The sequence below is a fragment of the Ylistrum balloti genome, unplaced genomic scaffold, assembly GCF_031769215.1.
Source record: "Ylistrum balloti isolate Yb309-2 unplaced genomic scaffold, AGI_CSIRO_Ybal_v1 Utg370214, whole genome shotgun sequence".
In the NCBI taxonomy this organism is placed as follows: domain Eukaryota; kingdom Metazoa; phylum Mollusca; class Bivalvia; order Pectinida; family Pectinidae; genus Ylistrum; species Ylistrum balloti.
Genome location: NW_026782182.1, coordinates 105,155 through 128,764, shown reverse-complemented (window position 1 = coordinate 128,764; position 23,610 = coordinate 105,155). Strand labels below are relative to the sequence as shown.

The following is a 23,610-nucleotide window of genomic DNA, read 5'->3' as shown; positions in this document are numbered from 1 at the left end:
ATATCAGTAGATTGACAACAGGAACACTCGGGACTATTAACTAATATCACCAGGTTTATAACAGGAACTCTCGGGACTATTAACTAATATCACCAGATTTATAACAGGAACTCTCGGGACTGTTAACTAATATCAGTAGAATGACAACAGGAACACTCGGGACTATTAGCTAATATCACCAGATATATAACAGGAACTCTCAGGACTATTAACTAATATCAGTAGATTGACAACAGGAACACTCGGGACTATTAACTAATATCACCAGGAACTCTCGGGGCTGTTAACTAAGTTTCGTGCGTACAAGTGGCTATTTAAAGTAGTTCATCCTTGGTCGCGATGTTGGATCTAAGCGTGTCTACTTCTGCAGTGATATCGGCATTTAGGAAATTTTAAAGGTTTGTAATTGACGTGTTGTATTTCATGTGAATGTGAAGTCAGTAGAGGAGGAGGGTAGGGAAGAATATTTACAGAGATCAGTTTGACAGCTTATTTGACAGAAATTGGTGACTCTTCTGATGTTATAAGGGTGTAAATTATATTGCCGAGCAGGTAGAACGTTAGTTAAATAAATAGGGCATTGAGTGTGAACACTTCTTAGAAATTTTTAAAAAGGATCTATGTCATATTTTCGGACAAAGAGGTGTTTCCAATCTGATGCTTAGTATCAGTATAGGAATGTCCCATTTTCTTGAAGAGTTTCACTTAAAACTGTGTATCAATTTCTTCTGTTCCTTAGCACTAGTATTGATACTATAGTAAAGCTTATTATAAGGAAAAGGTTATTGTTGTACAATTAAGTTGTACCAATAAACCCAGCCCCTGTGATCTCGACCACTAAATGTACCTGTCACTGTATACGTACACGTGGATTAAAATATTTTGTTGTTAATGCAATGGTAATCAGGATTAATTATTACCGCTCCATACCTGTGAACATTGGCTACAGCCTACCTCTCTAGCTCAGTAATATACTTAAATGTTCGAGATTTTTGTCATAATGTGTTGACCTCAACAGAAAATGTGGATGAAGATTTTAAACATTGACTAAGGTAAGTTATACCTTCTATCCTTTTATTGATTAAGTAACAGTGATATTGATAAGAGTCAAATCAAATGTACACGATTCTTATAGAATGATAGTATATGCATCGAATCTCCCCCACATTTTTTCTTAATTGTATTTCACGATTTCTTGAATATATCTTCAACCAAAATGTTTCATCAACTTCTCGTAATCGATATATGATCCAAAGACTCAACATGTTATTAAACAGAGACTTAATGATGTCAACTATTATTAATACAATTTTTTCGCTGAAAGATATATGTAGTTATAAGTTGAGAGGATTTTTCAGAAATACTGAAAGAAAACGTCTAAAATTAAAGAGAGATAACAAAATGGATTGATATCTTTTCAACATCCTGAAAGAAATGAGAACAGAATTTTAAAATGGAAAGAAAAGAAAGCCATCTCTTAACTTTGAGGTTGTAAATGCATATCTATATAAACTGAAGATGTACACGACCTGTCTAAATATCGTTAAATTGATGAATAGGGGTACCTGTTATGTATCGAACATATAAAATATCCGGCAAGTAGGAGAGATATCTCAATACCTTCTACACAATACTTTTATTTATCTTGGGTATTAGATTCGAAGTGTTAACGTCGTCTTTCCGTTATTATATAATTTTGTCATTATTTCATAAATCGATAAAATTGTAATTATTTCGCTTTTATTAAACATTTGATTTGCTACATGTTACTATTTTGTTTTTTGATAAACCGGAATGGAAAGAAAGAGTTCAGTAAAAACGACACAGGGAAAGTGAATCGGTATAAAATAAATGTTATTTAAGCCGGATTTATAGGTACAAAGAAGTGTGACTTTTGTATTGTAGTATACCTAAGATTACAGTCCACTGTAGCATAATCTTTTGTACGTTTAACAATTCGGCAGGTTACTTTAAGTTGGGTTAAGAAGCCATAATATTCATAATGAACGCGGCATGGGGGTTACGTAGGCTGAATATGGTAGGAAATGTTCAGGCAAGTTGGGATCTGTTCGGTAGGGGTAGATTTTAGATGAAGTTAAACCACAGGAGCTAATTTTTATCGACAAACAAAAACGTATTTGAGAGCAGCCAAAACGATCGCTGAAAAAAAAACTTATTTCATAAAACTCCTGTGATTAGACCACAACGTTGGACTTTGTGTATAGTGATGCAAAGTGTAGCATAAGGACGTTGAGCTGTGCTGGAGGTAGTTTAGGTGGTGGTTAGATTTAGGTAGGGTTGAGATTGGAGGTAGTTAATATTGGAGGGAGCTGAGATTTGGGAAGTTGAGATTGGGGAAGTTGAGATTGGAGGGAGCTGAGATTGGAGGGAGCTAAGATTGGGGGAGTTGAGATTGGGGGGGGGGAGTTGAGATTAGAGGGAGCTAAGATTAAGGTAGGGTTGATATTGGAGGTAGTTGATATTGGAGGGAGCTAAGATTAAGGTAGGGTTGATATTGGAGGTAGTTGATATTGGAGGGAGCTAAGATTAAGGTAGGGTTGATATTGGAGGTAGTTGATATTGGAGGGAGCTAAGATTAAGGTAGGGTTGATATTGGAGGTAGTTGATATTGGAGGGAGCTGAGATTGGGGGAATTGAGATTGGAGGGTTTTGAGATTGGGGGGAGTTAAGAGTGGGAAAAGTTAAGCTGCACTGGAGACAGAATTAGGGTGAGGATTGTTTGTTAGTTGGTTTTACGGTCAGGTTATGACGCTGGATGGGTATGGAGGTGAGTCATTGTGACGGTTCGGTTTAGAGGAGCGCGAACTTTGGGCGAGGTTTGACTTCTTGTGACGGTGGAGATTCGATTATAGTAGAGTTTGGATGAGGGCTTAGGTAGGATTCGAGTTGGGTTTTTTCAGGTTGGGTTTTGAGAGTTTAGTTTAGGTGGTGATGCAGTGTAATGGTGAAATTAAATTAAGATAGAGTGTGAGTTAGAAAGGGGAAGGGTGGATTTAGAGGACCAACGACAGAAAATGGGAAAGGGTCGAACAAGTTTTCATTTGTAACGACAAAATTTGTATTTCAAATCAAATTAGCCGTTTCAGAATTGGTTTGAAACGAATAAATACAGTTAACATATTTAATTACATGCATGGAAAGAACTCTTTATGCAAGGAAATATAACTCTAAAATAACGACGGATTTTTTTTCGATATTCGTGTCTGTAAACGCTTACCGACTACTTTCACAAGACATCTGAGTCAGTCTTCTGTATGTGTATGTATATGTATATATTATTTCAACAGACAACAATAAAATCATTTGCAGGATATATTCCGATTTTTCATTTTTATTAAAGGCACGGTTGTCAAAACTTATTTCCAATATTGTTTTTATGCAGTTTTGACTCATCTATTCTGTGCCGATCGACAAGAATGTCTCAAGTTCCTAGCTCTGCTGGACGTCCAACCTCGGAGGGAATACAATTCCGTCAAATTGCCGCACCAATCCCCTCTCATGGAGTGTTCCAAGAACGACCCTGTCCAAACCACCCGGAGAAATGGCTTGTGATGGTGTGCACCACCTGTCGGGACAGTTTCGTCTGTCTCGCGTGTATCCATTCGTCCCACGTTGGACACATGTTCGTGGAAGTAGAAGAATACCTTGTTCTCAAGCGACATCTTTTTTCAAGATTAAAACAAGTTTCGGACACTAAACTCACAACACTGAAACAGCGACTACAAAAAGTGAGAGACACTAAGAAGGAAAGTAAACAAAACGTTACCGAATTGACAGATTATATAAAGAGTAGGACAGAAGAGATGAAACAGAAAATTGATGAAATCTGTAATGATTACACGACGCAGTGTCGTAATATCGGTCAGAAAAACGACGATTTGCTCGGACATGTCGAAGACCGGATGCAACGACATTTCGATGATTTGTCCGAAGCAGCAGACCGATGTAAAGAGGTGCTAGAGAAAGAAAAATATCAAAATCTTTTGCACACAGAGAAAAATCTGAAGCAGCAAAATAGTCGACCATATGACCTTTTCCCAAACTTGCAAAAAGTGGGAATAGTAATGTCTGACAAAATGACAAGGATGATGACACAGTTTGGCTATATGGACACTCCTATCTGGAAACCAGACGAGGAGGGACCAGGAAAGGACGAATGGGGACCAGATGCGGTAAAAGATCCCGAGGCGTACCAAGTTCAGGTACTCAGCAGCTTTAAGATGCGATCCGAAAGACAGGTGCTCTCGGTCTGTCCTATCGATAATACGTCCGCTTGGTTAATTTGTACGGGAAGCAGCGAAGCTTCACTCACTACAAAAAAAGGTGACATCACTGTACACATGCGTGTCAAGCCAGGCGTGAAGCTAAACGATGTCGTCTGCTCAGCAGATCGAAGCAACGTTTATTGCTGTGCCCAGTCATCAGTCAGATGCATTCTTCCAGACGGGAAGTATAAAGTTCTGTTTCGAACCGACGATTACGCCAGCAGTCTTTGTGAGGGGAAAAATGGCGGCATCATTGTCTGTCATGACGATAAAGGCAAAATGGTGGAGTATAACGGACACGGTGATGTCATCAAGGTCATTACAGAGGATCTGGATGGCTGGAAACTATTTTCCTGGCCAAGAAGAGTACGTGTGAACCGGAAAAACGGAGACATGGCTGTCATTGAGGAAACCACACCAAGACATGTTGCTGTGATGGACAGCAACATGGACGAACTGTGCAGATTTCAGGGAATTCAGGATTCTAAAAATGGCGACCAGCAAGATTTTCTACCACGTGATATCTGTTTTGACCGGAACAATGACATCCTTATCGCGGATTATGGTCATGGTTCAGTGATCGTAATAGACAGGGATGGACGACTTGTACGGACCATATGGAGGGATGAGATGCCACCCACGAGTCTGGGACTTCAACCAAACGGAGACCTGTGGGTAGGCTTCTTGGATGGGCAAGTCAAGGTCTTCAGATACATTGAACATTGACATTCATTCTCAGTGTCAAGGCTGCACGTTACGATCTCGTGATAATGATAACATCTCAAATACTCTAATAAGTCGAAAATAAGACGCGCCATATTTCCTTGAATGTTAAGCAAATTCAGGATTATCTATGTAAGAAACTACATGCTTATTTTCGGGGTAGGCTTATGTTTGAGGCCGGCCTCTTTTCCAGTTTTTAGAGAACGTCATATTTTTGATCGTCTTTAGTGAAGGATATGATGGTCTAATCCAAGAAAGATAACTCGAATTGGTTTAAAGCCCGCTTGCTTTTGCTATATGCTGCAATTCGTGTTAAAAATCAATGCCGTCAGAAGTAAAATTCCAATGTTTATTTATTATAACTTAATCGGTACATTTACCTTAGAAATCCTAGCTATATTAGTAAGTTTTAGATTCTTCAAGAGTAAGAATGAGGAAATTCTGTTCTAAAATTATTGCAGCTAATCTCAGATCAGTCAAGTAAAATCGAAGCCTTGTGGTCTTTGTGTGCAAGAGAATGATAACTGATAACTTATTTCTTGCGGATAAATTCGAAATATCGATGCCGCAGTTTATTGAAAGAATATTATATTCATGTAAATACGATATATGCATCCGGCGTATTTGGTTTTGTTGATAATATACTTTTAATTAAAATTACAAAAATCACTTTGTAATTAATTTGTGTATTCATTTACCTATACTGATAGTTAGTTATTGGTGACAAGATTTCATGTGCATGTGTAGTTCCTAATTACAGGGTACAGTAATAGGACACAGAAAAACTCCACAGGGTTAATAGATATTCATATTTTCTTATATCGAAAAAGAAAAATAAACATTGATTTTGAAGGGGGATGTGTCTGGTTACTTGTCCATTCAGTTACATTGTTCTATCATGTGATACACTTCAACCAATCACTGACAACGTTACAAGGATGAGATACACCGTTGTTGCTGTGTAGATGTACACTATGTTGTCTACAACAATCAGAGGTACTATTGACCACACCAAAAGTCACACAAATGAACGGAAGAGAACATCACAGATATGAAAATGATAACTCACTTCAATTTCATTTGATTTTACAGAGGTGCATACATCGATGATAAAAAAACCGCCCCAGATGGGAGGAGTAGAGCAACATTAAAACATTCATAGATTCTCGGAGTACATTTAGTTCCAATTAAATTAATGAAAATTATTTGCTTTTCCATATTTTTCTAGAGACGTTCACCCTCAATCTTGTTCTTTTTTCGTATTTTATGTACACTGTAATAGATACAGAATTATAGATAATACGGCCACTTTATCACGTGTATCTGTATAGATAATATTCGTGTCCGTCGGTACAGCTGAAATACAATACTACTTAACTCAGCAAATTAAAAAGACATAATCTTAAAGCATTGTAGGCAATGATAACATGTAATAGAACGTCAGAATAATTCAGACAAGTCGTTATGATAAATATATTAGCCCAAATAGTCTTACACTAGACCAATGTAATCCACTCCGACAGAGGCTGTATAACAGAACGTCAGAATAATTCAGACAAGTCGTTATGATAAATATATTAGCCCAAATAGTCTTACACTACACCAATGTAATCCACTCTGTCAGAAGCTATATATATATATATATATATATATATATGGATTCTACACTAACAAACAGAACGTCAGAATAATTCAGACAAGTCGTTATGATAAATATATTAGCCCAAATAGTCTTACACTACACCAATGTAATCCACTCTGTCAGAAGCTATATATATATATATATATATGGATTCTACACTAACAAACAGAACGTCAGAATAATTCAGACAAGTCGTTATGATAAATATATTAGCCCAAATAGTCTTACACTACACCAATGTAATCCACTCCGACAGAGGCTGTATAACAGAACGTCAGAATAATTCAGACAAGTCGTTATGATAAATATATTAGCCCAAATAGTCTTACACTAGACCAATGTAATCCACTCCGACAGAGGCTGTATAACAGAACGTCAGAATAATTCAGACAAGTCGTTATGATAAATATATTAGCCCAAATAGTCTTACACTACACCAATGTAATCCACTCTGTCAGAAGCTATATATATATATATGGATTCTACACTAACAAACAGAACGTCAGAATAATTCAGACAAGTCGTATTGATAAATATATTAGCCCAAATAGTCTTACACTACACCAATGTAATCCACTCTGTCAGAAGCTATATATATATATATATATATATATATGGATTCTACACTAACAAACAGAACGTCAGAATAATTCAGACAAGTCGTTATTGATAAATATATTAGCCCAAATAGTCTTACACTACACCAATGTAATCCACTCCGACAGAGGCTGTATAACAGAACGTCAGAATAATTCAGACAAGTCGTTATGATAAATATATTAGCCCAAATAGTCTTACACTACACCAATGTAATATATATATATATATATATGGATTCTACACTAACAAACAGAACGTCAGAATAATTCAGACAAGTCGTTATGATAAATATATTAGCCCAAATAGTCTTACACTAGACCAATGTAATCCACTCCGACAGAGGTTGTATATATATATTTATATATGGATTCTATGCTAACAAATAGAACGTAAGAATAATTCGGACTTGTTGTAATAAGTATGTAAGCCCGTATAGTCTTATACTAGATCAGAGTAATCCAGTCTGTCAGAGATTACAGATATGGATTCTATGCTAACAAATAGAACGAGAGAGGGCACATCAATATCCAAGTAATCAAGATATCCTCAGGTACCGGTTACCTATGTAAATCAGGCCACTAACTACTTTTTGCTGAAGATTTATTACTTATATATCTATGACTTAATGTCGACTTCCTATCGCCCTGTCAATAGCCTGGGTAATTTTGAGGTTGGGTCTCCACACGTGGTAACTGATGGTCGCTGAACGACACACGAGGGGCCTCTCGCATGTCATCAAGAGCAAGTGGGGTAAAATCCCTTTCCCACGGACGTCTCTTATCTCCCTAAGAAGCCCATATCTCCTCCAGAGGTAATTAAAAATATTTTATATAGAAGTTACAAATAAAGATTTTTTAATTAGAACGCCCTATCAAAATGTAAGTAGACGAGGAAGGGATGATGTTTTCGCGATAAGGAGGGGAGGAGGTATTTTAATCCTGATTAAGTTACACCATTAGTGATTGTCACTTCTGCTGAATATCACGTGTAGACTCGGGAACTCTATACCGATTGTCTACTGTGTATTTAACAGTTTTCCGTCCTGTTGGACCCACCCGACACCTGTGGGTACACATGACGAAACACATTGTCCCCACGTCGCACTTCTAGTCAATGCAGCCTACATGTCAAGTATTCAGTAATCAGTTAATTATAATTAACCCTCGGAGTATCCTGGAGTGATAACACGTCACAGATTTGTGATTACGGTAGAGTTTTTAAATTATGATACCAAATTGTGCCTTTAGTTCTGACTAAAATCGATTAACCTAGTCCATTTCAGAGAGAAGAAATTCAGAAACGACTCTAAAATAAAATGTTGAGTGTTTTGTCGTATTTAAAATTTTCCGTTTGGTTCATCTGCCAGGAAAACAAGTAAAAGTCTCCCGCGGTGAGTTCCGAATGACTGTGGTCATGTCGTATTGAATGTTTCAGGTGTTTATCGTTGTTTTACTGTTCTAATTCGGAAAGTATTTTTTTCCTGTGTGGTTTTACTTTCCAACAGACGGCTAACATCAACTTGAATTGACGACGCCACAGTCCGTTACTCCGGGCATTATTTCCTAAGTTATTGACCAAGGTAAAACAACAAATTATATAACATTTACCGCTCTAGAAAAAATGTTATTTGTCTCGTCGTTGTTGGGTATGCATTGTCCTACAATTTCTATAACGAGGCTAATGGCTACCGTTGGAACAAAAATGGCGGATCTTCATCGCTTTGATATTTTCATAAGAACAACAACAAAATGACGACAAATTTCCGATATTTTCATTTTGAAGATCACGAGGGAACACCAACAAAAAGGTAAATAATTACATACAACGAATGGTATATAAATAGCCGCTTGTGTCTGATTAATAATTTGATTATGAAGATTCTCTTTAATCGTTAATTACAATCTCTTGATTTAAATGTCGGACATCCAAATTCCAGTGATTTATGTGTTTAAATAGACACTATTACCCAACTATCAACTCCTCACACTGTTGTTCTTGGGTCGTATTCCTATATCAGTAACTAAACCCCCAGAGAAAGGTTGTATTCCTATATCAGTAACTACAACCCCCTAGAGAAAGGTATTCACAAATTAACAGGAACACTTTCGATATATGTAATGCATTCCTGTTTTGAAACATTTTCTATTCATCAATATTTTCGTTGTTGCTCACAAATCTCACTGAGTCAGATGAAAGAGTAAATTAAGTTATGCTCACTCGTTAGTGTATTACTCAATATGGTTCATCGTGCCGACACAATAATACGATATCTGATTAAAAGATAGAGTCAAAAGGGTTATAACTAACAGGAAAAGGAAGGATGATATTTTTGATGTTTTCATTTCGAGAATATATCTGGACAGATATAAAACACAAATGCTTGTTAAACAAGGAAAAGAATCTGACAGTTTTTATAAATAAACACAAGCACTGTCGATATCTCAGAAAAGAACCTCTAGAAGACTGCCGAGAACATTGGATGTTTAGATACAGTTCTGATATTCCAGTAAACAAGCTAATCAAACATTGCTGTTACAAAATGTTCCCTTGTTGATACTCCCATGATATAGATCAAACAATTTCCTATAGTCATTAGCAATGTACCTGATAGATTGTCTTACTGGTGATATCCTTCTTTTTTCCCTGATACTCATCATGTGGGTATAATACAAATATAATTCTATATCATTGAATATCTCATTTATCGTCGAAGATATGAAGGTCTTGGTATTTTAAGCAGTTTAAAGAAACTTAAATCACTTTTGCTATACCATGCTTAGCAGTTATGGAGAATTGACGCCAGTTTCTAGAAAAAAAACTGATATATGGATTCATTTCAAAACAAGAATTATTTTTTCGTTTTTACTCATTTCAACTGGTTTACAACCCCATGACAAGGTTAATTCTACTTCATTTTGAAAACTAAGTAAATTCGTTTACAGCATTTTATATTTCTTCCGGATTTACTTTATGTTAATTGCTTGCTTTACAGATGAGACTTTGTCCCGAACAAAACCGTTAGGAGAAAGGATGGCGTCATCTGTGGTGAAGAAGAACAAGGCGTTCGGAAATCCCATCCGAATTTGTCCTCAACACCCGAGAAAGAAGATTGTCAGCGTGTGCAACACGTGCGGCGAGCAGTTCGTATGTCTATTGTGCATCGCCGCGGCCCACACTGGTCATCGCCTCGTGGAGACAGATGATTATATGAACGTTAAAAAGGTGTCACTCTCTGGTCTCTTGACAGACTCCGAAACGAAGATCAAAACTATAGATGAAAGAATGGAAAAGATTCAGCAATTTAGACAAGACAATAAGAAAATACTAGAGCATAACATTCATGCTGTTGAGAACAGGGGGGCGGAGTTGAAAGCTGAAATTGACAAAATCGTTAAAGATTTCACTCAACGGTCCAGAGACGTCTGTGAGAAGAATACAGAGATAATTGAAACTATTGAGAAGAAGTTGCTTTCACAGCTAACTGACATGACCTCAATAGTGAGCAAATGTAAAGGTGCGTTAGCCAACGATAAGAATGCAGATATGGGTTTGTTGGAGAGAAGTCTTCGTGTTGAGAATGCTCGGCCCTTCAAACCCTTCCCCGTGTTACAGACGCCAAGTCTTATAGCAGACGAGGACCCGGCAGCCCAACAACTTATTTTGTTTGGCTCAATGAACGTGAAGGATTGGCGCCTCGAAATTCTCGACCCCAATGACGATGACCTTATTTCTGATGTCTCAAGCAGTGTAACTGGAAAAAGCAAATTGAAGACAGCCGCCGTGAAGGCCATCGCGTCCTTTCGTCATGTGACTCAAGGACGGATCTCAACTGTTGCCCCTACCCTGGACGGAAAAGCATGGGTGGTGAAAGGTGGCGGTTGTGAGGCTGACCTCATGTTGCAGTCTGGGGATACGAAACAGACAGTAGTAGTGGAGACCTACCTCAATATCTTCGACTTGATGGTAAAAGCCGATTCAACGAAGACAGTGATTTTGTGTTCCGATGGAACTATTCGGAACATCCTTCAGACAGGCAAAACCAACCTGATGTACCGTACTCGATTCCCAGTCACGAGCTTGTGTGAGTCGGCAGAGGGTGGTAGTATTTGGGCCACGCAGGAAGACGGCAAGGTTGTGAAATATTCAAAAGATGGCGAAATCTCGCAGACGATACATACGGATCCTTCTGGTCGAAAACTCTTCTCCATGCCAATCCGGGTTCGTGTAAACAGACGCACGGGAGACATGGCAGTCATTGAAGACTCCCTACCTCGTCACGTCCTCATTATGGACAAAAGAAGCAATATTCTATTCCGTTTCCATGGCGATCTTACTCTCGACGAGCGTCAGAATCATGTTCAAGATGGAGAAGGTCAAGGTCGAAGCCGGTTTATCCCGACTGCTGTATGTTTCGACAGAAACAACAATGTGGTAGTGTGTGACGTTGGTACTAAGTCTGTTATGTTGGTCGACAGACGAGGACGGGCAACCAAGAGCATCTGGCGCGACGGTAATATGCCGACGAGCTGTGGGACACAGCCTAATGGCGACCTGTGGGTGGGATTCGCTAATGGCAAGGTAAAGGTCCTTAGATACCTCATGTAATGAAGGTCTACTTAGGACAAGTGTCGACACAGTGATGGGAAATCTGTAACCAAACATGGATTTAATGGAAGACCACATTACGATGTGGTTTACAGAACTTAAACAGATATTTATGACACTGCACAAAAGCAAATATTCGAAATAGGAGACTTTTTGCTTCCTTTTAACAACGGATACCTTTAACAACACTTGTCACGTGACTGGTGTGTTTGGTGTATGACAGGTTTGGTAAAAAGCATTGAAATCACAGACAATGGTGATTACTTATCAGTATTGTTGGAAGATCATCATGTTTTTTTGATTATTCAGTATATTTCTGTGCGTGTGATTTCATATGTGCATTTGCATTTGGGATTGTGGACTGAGAGAAAATGTGATGTAAGAATGACATATGTTGACGATAAAGGTAAGATTTTTACAAGATCAGTATGTATGGCGACAGATAGCGTTTCAGATAGGTGTTTAAAGAATATAAAATATGTTTGCTAGTCATCATATTAATCACATTATCATATCCGTCCTGTCAATATCCGCGAGCATGCGCTGTTAGTGTTCATTCGTCTGTGATTTATTTAATAATTACCAAGTGATAGTTAAATACATACAAAAACACAAAAAATGGCATTAAATAATTCAAAAGTTAGAAATAGGAAGTGTACTCCACTGTACCTTTCTTGATACTAGGAGACAAAAATAGGAAAATCAAAGTCGATGTAAGTAAATATTTTCGTATAGAATATGCCATCAGCCCAATACAACAATCTTTGGGTAAACTCGAACATTGGGTAACTCGAACATTGGATAAACTCGAGCATTCGGTAAACTCGAACATTGGGTAAACTCGAACATTGGGTAAACTCGAACATTGGGTTAACTCGAACATTGGGTTAACTCGAACAATCGGTAAGCTCGAACACAGGGTAAACTCGAACATTGCGTTAAATCGAACATTGGGTAAACTCGAACATTTGGTAAACTCGAACATTGGGTAAACTCGAACATTGGGTAAACTCGAACATTGGGTAAACTCGAACATTGGGTAAACTCGAACATTGGGTAAACTCGAACATTGGATACACTCGAGCATTCGGTAAACTCGAACGTTGGGTTAACTCGAACATTGGGTAAACTCGAACTTTGGGTTAACTCGAACAATCGGTAAGCTCGAACACAGAGTAAATTCGAACATTGGGTTAAATCGAACATTGGGTAAACTCGAACATTTGGTAAACTCGAACATTGGGTAAACTCGAACATTGGGTTAAATCGAACATTGGGTAAACTCGAACATTTGGTAAACTCGAACATTGGGTAAACTCGAACATTGGGTAAACTCGAACATTGGGTAAAATCGAACATTGGGTAAACTCGAACATTGGGTAAACTCGAACATTGGGTAAACTCGAACATTGGATACACTCGAGCATTCGGTAAACTCGAACGTTGGGTTAACTCGAACATTGGGTAAACTCGAACTTTGGGTTAACTCGAACATTGGGTTAACTCGAACAATCGGTAAGCTCGAACACAGAGTAAATTCGAACATTGGGTTAAATCGAACATTGGGTGAACTCGAACATTTGGTAAACTCAAACATTGGGTAAATTCGAACATTGGGTTAAATCGAACATTGGGTAAACTCGAACATTTGGTAAACTCGAACATTGGGTAAACTCGAACATTGGGTTAACTCGAACATTGGGTAATGATGGAACATATCACGAAGAAACACCGTAACGAAGGCTGCTGGCCAAACTTGTCTAATGCTTCCACATATCGATATGTTTTCTATCACAATACATAAAAAATGTTGATTGTATTTATTCTGATATATTTAATTTAACAAAACGCATAGTGCCTAGCTAAATAAACATGCGTGATCAAAATATCAAATGAACGAGAGGGAGGCTTGACTACGGGGTATAATCTGTTGTTGACCAATGAAAAACGACGTTACATCACTGACTTACGAGAATCGTGAAATGAAGTTTCCCACCAAGATTCTGTGAGCAGTACGTGTGCATGTAAAGTGTTAGTTGTTTTTCATATCACTGTGTGTTGCGCTATGATACCGAGTATTATGTTGCATTGATAGTAAACAGAAGAACAATATTATGTGAATATCACATACACAAAGGAGACATGATATAATTGCTGTCTTATGTGTTCACATAAATCAAGTAAATTACACGATATTTTGTCTTCGAGTACAAAAGAAACACGAGAGAGAAGCATCTTTCAATACAAATATACCATCTGTTACATTAGAAATACAATCAGTTACAGCAGACAATACAATCAGTTACAGTAGACAATACAATCAGTTACAGTAGACAATACAATCAGTTACAGTAGACAATACAATCAGTTACAGTAGACAATACAATCAGTTTCAGTAGACAATACAATCAGTTACAGTAGACAATACAATCAGTTACAGTAGACAATACAACCAGTTACAGTAGACAATACAATCAGTTACAGTAGACAATACAAATATACAACCAGTTACAGTAGACAATACAATCAGTTACAGTAGACAATACAAATATACAACCAGTTACAGTAGACAATACAATCAGTTACAGTAGACAATACAATCAGTTTCAGTAGACAATACAATCAGTTACAGTAGACAATACAAATATACAACCAGTTACAGTAGACAATACAATCAGTTACAGTAGACAATACAATCAGTTACATTAGAAATACAATCAGTTACAGCAGACAATACAACCAGTTACAGTAGACAATACAATCAGTTACAGTAGACAATACAAATATACAACCAGTTACAGTAGACAATACAATCAGTTACAGTAGACAATACAATCAGTTACAGTAGACAATACAATCAGTTACAGTAGACAATACAATCAGTTACAGTAGACAATACAATCAGTTACAGTAGACAATACAAATATACAACCAGTTACAGTAGACAATACAATCAGTTACAGTAGACAATACAATCAGTTACAGTAGACAATACAATCTGTTACAGTAGACAATACAATCAGTTACAGTAGACAATACAATCAGTTACAGTAGACAATACAATCAATTACAGTAGACAATACAACCAGTTACAGTAGACAATACAATCAGTTACAGTAGACAATACAAATATACAATCAGTTACAGTAGACAATACAATCAGTTACAGTAGACAATACAATCAGTTACAGTAGACAATACAATCAGTTACAGTAGACAATACAATCAGTTACAGTAGACAATACAATCAGTTACAGTAGACAATACAATCAGTTACAGTAGACAATACAATCTGTTACAGTAGACAATACAATCAGTTACAGTAGACAATACAAATATACAACCAGTTACAGTAGACAATACAATCAGTTACAGTAGACAATACAATCAGTTACAGTAGACAATACAAATATACAACCAGTTACAGTAGACAATACAATCAGTTACAGTAGACAATACAATCAGTTACAGTAGACAATACAATCTGTTACAGTAGACAATACAATCAGTTACAGTAGACAATACAAATATACAACCAGTTACAGTAGACAATACAATCAGTTACAGTAGACAATACAACCAGTTACAGTAGACAATACAATCAGTTACAGTAGACAATACAATCAGTTACAGTAGACAATACAATCAGTTACAGTAGACAATACAATCAGTTACAGTAGACAATACAATCAGTTACAGTAGACAATACAATCTGTTACAGTAGACAATACAATCAGTTACAGTAGACAATACAATCAGTTACAGTAGACAATACAATAAGTTACAGTAGACAATAGACAATACAATCAGTTACAGTAGACAATACAATCAGTTACATAGACAATACAATCAGTTACAGTAGACAATACAAATATACAACCAGTTACAGTAGACAATACAATCAGTTACAGTAGACAATACAATCAGTTACAGTAGACAATACAATCAGTTACAGTAGACAATACAATCAGTTACAGTAGACAATACAATCTGTTACAGTAGACAATACAATCAGTTACAGTAGACAATACAATCAGTTACAGTAGACAATACAATCAGTTACAGTAGACAATACAATCAGTTACAGTAGACAATACAATCTGTTACAGTAGACAATACAAATATACAATCAGTGATTCCACGGAAAACGTGACACCAAGGAGATAAATGAAGGAAGTCAAAGTTGGCAATTTTAAAATTAGATGGGTATGTTCACTTACCCATAATATAATCGATTTATTTTGATCATTATATAATTCAGTTTGTGTTAGTTCAATGGATAGAGATGAGTAATAAAAACATGTAACTATGTGCAATTGGTTGATATGTTCATTGGTTCTGATCGTATTAATATTACACCGGTATTCAGAGAGATGAACAGGACAAGAGTCCACAGAAGCCATCCTTTGGTGTGTTTTAGTCTAGCCAACAGAAGCCCTTCTCTGGTTCTTTTTGGTCCATCCCACAGAAGCCAATGTTTGGTCCAGTCTACAGAAGCCATCCTTTGGTGTGTTTTGGTCTAGCCAACAGAAGCCCTTCTCTGGTCCTTTTTGGTCCATCGCACAGAAGCCAATGTTTTGTCCAATCCACAGCAGCCAATGTTTGGTCCAGTCCACAGAAGCCATCCTTTGGTGTGTTTTGGTCTAGCCAACAGAAGCCCTTCTCTGGTCCTTTTTGGTCCATCGCACAGAAGCCAATGTTTGGTCCAATCCACAGAAGCCAATGTTTTATCAAGCCCACATAAACCATCATTTGGTCTTGTCTAGAGAAGTCATCCTTTGTCCAGCCCTCAAAAATCATCTTTTGGTGCATTTTGGTCCAGTCCACAGAAGCCATCCTTTGCTCCAGTCTACAAATGCCATCCTTTGCTCCAGTCTACAGAAGCCATCCTTTGCTCCAGTCCACAGAAGCCATACTTTGCTCCAGTCTACAGAAGCGCATCCTTTGATCCAGTCCACAGCAGCAATCATTCGGTTCAGTCCAGAGAAGCCATCTCTTGGTGCGTATTGGTCCAGCCCCCAGAAGTCATCATTCGGTTCAGTTTACAGTTGCCATCTTTCGACTCCTTCCACAGGAGTCATACTTCGTCCACAGATGCCAGTCTTTCAGAAGATTCCATCCTGCCCTTGATCCAGTGTAGGGTCGCATTCCACTTGTCATACACGTTTTGTGTTCCTCTCTTGGTTTTTTCTACAAACTATAAGGCCTCACAATTATGATAATACAAATGTAATTTGTATTAAGAGTTACACATTATCTATGAAGATAACACTGAATTATGAAGTCACACATTGTTTATCTGCGAGGCAAGCAACACATGCTGATCAACGTCCCTCTAAGTGTCGAGAAAAAGAAAGAAAGAAAAGAAGAAATCTATTTCTTTTAATTGGTAAGCACACGTGTTCTCGATGATATCGAGCAATCAGACAAATTCTATCCATTCAGCAATACACATTGTATGTTGCAGTATGACATCATCAGACAGTGACTTAACACCTAATAAACACAAATTAGGCTCTAACACGAAACCTTGGCTCGCACACTATCATTAATTAACTCATGCTTCACGGATTTTAATTCCAAGTGTCAGACAGCCTCAAATAAAAGATATTGATCTGTAATGATTTGATATTAATTATGCTAGATGAATTAAATAGCGCTACGTCATTTTGCTTCCGGACAATTCACACCATAGTATCAGTACCTATCATGATTTTCTAACGTGTGTTCTGCAGAGATTGATCGTTAGATAGATCGTTCTGTATATCTGTAACACTGTTGTCAAACAATCGGTCACCAACTCAATCTGTAGCACATTTAACACACTAAAAATTCCATTTATTCTGTCACGCACATTGTCTGTCACACACACTTAGTCTGTCACTAGCGTTAAACCTGTCACGCACATTAAGTCTGTCACACACACTAAGTCTGTCACACACACTTAGTCTGTCACAAGCGTTAAACCTGTCATACACACTTAGTCTGTCACAAGCGTTAAACCTGTCATACACACTTAGTCTGTCACAAGCGTTAAATCTGTCAGATACATTAAGTATGTCACAAGCGTTAAATCTGTCACATACACTTAGTCTGTCACAAGCGTTAAATCTGTCACATACATACACTTAAGTATGTCACAAGCGTTAAATCTGTCACATACATTAAGTATGTCACAAGCGTTAAATCTGTCACATACATTAAGTATGTCACAAGCGTTAAATCTGTCACAAACATTAAGTATGTCACAAGCGTTAAATCTGTCACATACATTAAGTATGTCACAAGCGTTAAATCTGTCACATACATTAAGTATGTCACAAGCGTTAAATCTGTCACATACATTAAGTATGTCACAAGCGTTAAATCTGTCACATACATTAAGTATGTCACAAGCGTTAAATCTGTCACATACATTAAGTATGTCACAAGCGTTAAATCTGTCATACACACTTAGTCTGTCACAAGCGTTAAATCTGTCAGATACATTAAGTATGTCACAAGCGTTAAATCTGTCACATACATTAAGTATGTCACAAGCGTTAAATCTGTCACATACATTAAGTCTGTCACAAGCGTTAAATCTGTCACATACATTAAGTATGTCACAAGCGTTAAATCTGTCACATACATTAAGTATGTCACAAGCGTTAAATCTGTCACATACATTAAGTATGTCACAAGCGTTAAATCTGTCACATACATTAAGTATGTCACAAGCGTTAAATCTGTCACATACATTAAGTATGTCACAAGCGTTAAATCTGTCATACACACTTAGTCTGTCACAAGCGTTAAATCTGTCAGATACATTAAGTATGTCACAAGCGTTAAATCTGTCACATACATTAAGTATGTCACAAGCGTTAAATCTGTCACATACATTAAGTATGTCACAAGCGTTAAATCTGTCACATACATTAAGTCTGTCACAAGCGTTAAACCTGTCATACACACTTAGTCTGTCACAAGCGTTAAATCTGTCAGATACATTAAGTATGTCACAAGCGTTAAATCTGTCACATACATTAAGTATGTCACAAGCGTTAAATCTGTCACATACATTAAGTCTGTCACAAGCGTTAAACCTGTCATACACACTTAGTCTGTCACAAGCGTTAAATCTGTCACATACATTAAGTCTGTCACAAGCGTTAAACCTGTCATACACACTTAGTCTGTCACAAGCGTTAAATCTGTCACATACATTAAGTCTGTCACAAGCGTTAAATCTGTCACATACATTAAGTATGTCACAAGCGTTAAATCTGTCACATACATTAAGTATGTCACAAGCGTTAAACCTGTCATACACACTTAGTCTGTCACAAGCGTTAAATCTGTCACATACATTAAGTATGTCACAAGCGTTAAATCTGTCACATACACTTAGTCTGTCACAAGCGTTAAATCTGTCACATACATTAAGTATGTCACAAGCGTTAAATCTGTCACGCACATTAAGTCTGTCACAAGCGTTAAATCTGTCACACACACTTAGTCTGTCACAAGCGTTAAACCTGTCACACACACTTAGTCTGTCACAAGCGTTAAATCTGTCACATACATTAAGTATGTCACAAGCGTTAAATCTGTCACATACACTTAGTCTGTCACAAGCGTTAAATCTGTCACGCACATTAAGTCTGTCACAAGCGTTAAATCTGTCACGCACATTAAGTCTGTCACAAGCGTTAAATCTGTCACATACATTAAGTATGTCACAAGCGTTAAATCTGTCACATACACTTAGTCTGTCACAAGCGTTAAATCTGTCACATACATTAAGTATGTCACAAGCGTTAAATCTGTCACATACATTAAGTATGTCACAAGCGTTAAATCTGTCACATACATTAAGTATGTCACAAGCGTTAAATCTGTCACATACATTAAGTATGTCACAAGCGTTAAATCTGTCACATACATTAAGTATGTCACAAGCGTTAAATCTGTCACATACATTAAGTCTGTCACAAGCGTTAAATCTGTCACATACATTAAGTATGTCACAAGCGTTAAATCTGTCACATACATTAAGTATGTCACAAGCGTTAAATCTGTCACATACATTAAGTATGTCACAAGCGTTAAACCTGTCATACACACTTAGTCTGTCACAAGCGTTAAATCTGTCACATACATTAAGTATGTCACAAGCGTTAAATCTGTCACATACACTTAGTCTGTCACAAGCGTTAAATCTGTCACATACATTAAGTATGTCACAAGCGTTAAATCTGTCACATACACTTAGTCTGTCACAAGCGTTAAACCTGTCACGCACATTAAGTCTGTCATACTTACTTAAATTGTCAAACAGATGAAGTTTGCCATCAGTAGTTAGTGTCACACACACAAAGTATGTGATACACAATAAAAACAAGCTCAGTCACACACTCGGTCACACAAAATTAGTCACACAGGAAGTCTGATACACACTTAGTTATATAGGAAGTTTTTCACACTCTCAATTTATCAAATATGTTATACTTGTCGCCAATGTTATACATTGTATATGTGACACATACTACACCTTCAACATATCTCAAGTCTCATATACACACGTGTGTAATACACTTTGATTAGGTAGTTCTTTATAGCCATGTCCAAAGTCTATTACATAAAGATTCCGCACGGTGGACAGAGTCTGCGTCTGTCAACCCAAGTGTTAAAACATTCGGTAAGATTATAATTATTGCACATTGACCGAAACCTGCTCGTCTTGAACAGGTAAGAATATGGTTTGTTTTAATTTTTGATATCTGCTTGAAGATATACTTTTTTATATGTAAAGATTGTCGACAAGGCTGCCGGTTTTTTGTATTTCTTATTTAGCCCTTAGATAAACTCGTTCTATAAATATTTTATTTCAATAACGTCGACTTTTTTGTATTCAACTGGTTTCATGTCGGAGAGTGTCTGGATTTATTCAATATAGGGTTCCATTACTAATATGCAAGTTTAAATTCAAATAATGACAAAAAAAAAAAAAAAAAAAGCCGAAAAAATGAATGACACTCTCGACATTAGTAATCTTTAATGAAATCACCAAAAGTTTTATTTCAATTAACTTTTTTTTAATCAGTAGATTTAGAACTAGATTAGATTGTTAATTGTCTTACCATACATTATTAGCCCATATCCCCGTGCACCCCTACCACCACACACACACAACACTGTAATCCTTTAACATACCAAGTGCAAAATAGTTCCGACCTGTCAGCTATTTTAATTAATTTTTAGACATTTGACCATTTCGGTCATATATAATGATAAATAACAACACCCTTTCCATCACCTCTGCACTGTCCTGATATAAGGGCGATAACTCGTCTGTATTTCCAGTCATCGAACGACTCAGTATATTATATATATACAAGAATCAGGAATTATAGAGTTTATGATAAACTATAAGATATCATACAGTCATGTGTATTGGTGTTTTTTCTGAAGCCCTGTCACTATATATCTTATGTTATCAAAGACAGATGTAATTTGATAGTTAATGTGTTCCGATCTTTGTTCACATGGCCTTGAAGTTCATATCGAATTAGCGTTAGCAACACAAAAATACCTAAACCGTGCAAACTGTTTCAGTGTCATCATCGGCAAAGAGTAAAACATCGATAAGTTAGAGTAAACATCCTAGAAAATTCACTTGACGACTTGATAGTTTCAACAACCTCTGGTCGACACATGCATTGTATGAAACTTGAATCGGTTATATCACACTCAGATATCACCGAGTTGTAAAATCACCTTTTATGATTTCATGTAGTTATATGCATTGGAATTATATCGTTTTACTGTAGTTTTATAAGGCAATATTAACACTCAAGATCAATTAATCTGAAGTGTCACAACATCTCTACTGTAATGGCATGATAAAGAAACTACTCTAATTTGTTTAATCCGTATTAATGGAGACGATGTGGATGTGGAGTGGACACGCTATGAGTATGGAGTGGACATATTAGGGTAAGGAACGGACACGATGTGGATGTGGAGTGGACACGCTATGAGTATGGAGTGGACATATTAGGGTAAGGAATGGACACGATGTGGATGTGGAGTGGACACGCTATGAGTATGGAGTGGACATATTAGGGTAAGGAATGGACACGATGTGGATGTGGAGTGGACACGCTATGAGTATGGAGTGGACATATTAGGGTAAGGAACGGACACGATGTGGATGTGGAGTGGACACGCTATGAGTATGGAGTGGACATATTAGGGTAAGGAACGGACACGATGTGGATGTGGAGTGGACACGCTATGAGTATGGAGTGGACATATTAGGGTAAGGAATGGACACGATGTGGATGTGGAGTGGACACGCTATGAGTATGGAGTGGACATATTAGGGTAAGGAACGGACACGATGTGGATGTGGAGTGGACACGCTATGAGTATGGAGTGGACATATTAGGGTAAGGAACGGACACGATGTGGATGTGGAGTGGACACGCTATGAGTATGGAGTGGACATATTAGGGTAAGGAACGGACACGATGTGGATGTGGAGTGGACACGTTATGAGTATGGAGTGGACATATTAGGGTAAGGAACGGACACGATGTGGATGTGGAGTGGACACGCTATGAGTATGGAGTGGACATATTAGGGTAAGGAACGGACACTATGTGGATATGGAGTGGACACGCTATGAGTATGGAGTGGACATATTAGGGTAAGGAACGGACACGATGTGGATATGGAGTGGACACGCTATGAGTATGGAGTGGACATATTAGGGTAAGGAACGGACACGATGTGGATATGGAGTGGACACGCTATGAGTATGGAGTGGACATATTAGGGTAAGGAACGGACACGATGTGGATGTGGAGTGGACACGCTATGAGTATGGAGTGGACATATTAGGGTAAGGAACGGACACGATGTGGATATGGAGTGGACACGCTATGAGTATGGAGTGGACATATTAGGGTAAGGAACGGACAAGATGTGGATATGGAGTGGACATATTTGGGAATTGATGATTAAGTCGTGATATATATATATGTCAAATTGTTCTTTGTTATGTTCAGTATGAACAACTAGACATACGGTAGATCTACAAGAATATAAAACGAGTATACTGCTAAAGCAGTATGGATAACTGATTACACCATGTACAACGTACAAAACTGAATGATAAAAGAGTGAATGGAAGTTACAATGTTGTACAGCAGCAGAAATGTAGATTTTTCGACATTGACAGTAAAAACATACAGTAAAATTTTCATGACTACGTCTGACCCGGACTTTGATGCCGCAAATGCTGCATATCAACTGATTCATTGTGGACGAAAAAAATCTCTGGTCGAGTAGACAATGGCAAAGGATCTGGTCGACAAGGGAAGTAACTTTTCTAGTTTACAATCAATATCTATCGATCACATATGTACCTACACAAAACACGTCCTTGTAATTCCGTGACTTGACGGGTAGTTGTAAAAAACTTAAAGGACACCAAACAGAAACAAGGTATCATTCCTTCAGAAACTCCATAATGTTACGGGGATGTGTTTTGTAGCACGAGAAAAAAATCGCCCTCTGTCGTTTTACCGCAAGCAATATCGTTTAGTTTGGTGTACTTTTAAATGATATGGAAAAATGCGAGAATGGAGTTCATCATAGTCGGTTTTGTTTAACGTTTCTCGACGATTTTCAATAAGTTATATCGAGTGAATAAACATCAAAGATGTGTTTAAAATTAAATTTAAAGTTCGTCTCAAGGCTAAC

The 23,610-nt window shown here is 37.4% G+C and overlaps 2 protein-coding genes across 2 annotated transcripts; both read left to right on the top strand.

The window, feature by feature from the left end:
* Positions 1–3,437: 3,437 nt before the first annotated feature.
* LOC132551784 (uncharacterized) lies at positions 3,438–5,012 on the top strand. The gene has a single exon (XM_060215928.1). It carries the CDS (start codon positions 3,438–3,440, stop codon positions 5,010–5,012), a length of 1,575 nt encoding a protein of 524 aa, XP_060071911.1.
* A 5,269-nt stretch (positions 5,013–10,281) lies between these two features.
* Positions 10,282–11,856, top strand: LOC132551783 (uncharacterized). The gene has a single exon (XM_060215927.1). The coding sequence runs from the start codon at positions 10,282–10,284 to the stop codon at positions 11,854–11,856; it is 1,575 nt and encodes a 524-aa protein (XP_060071910.1).
* Positions 11,857–23,610: the final 11,754 nt, after the last annotated feature.

What these genes read in the sequence shown, in the direction of transcription:
- LOC132551784 (XM_060215928.1), top strand. Translation starts at nt 3,438, where the DNA reads ATGTCTCAAGTTCCTAGCTCTGCTGGACGTCCAACCTCGGAGGGAATA.
- LOC132551783 (XM_060215927.1), top strand. Translation starts at nt 10,282, where the DNA reads ATGGCGTCATCTGTGGTGAAGAAGAACAAGGCGTTCGGAAATCCCATC.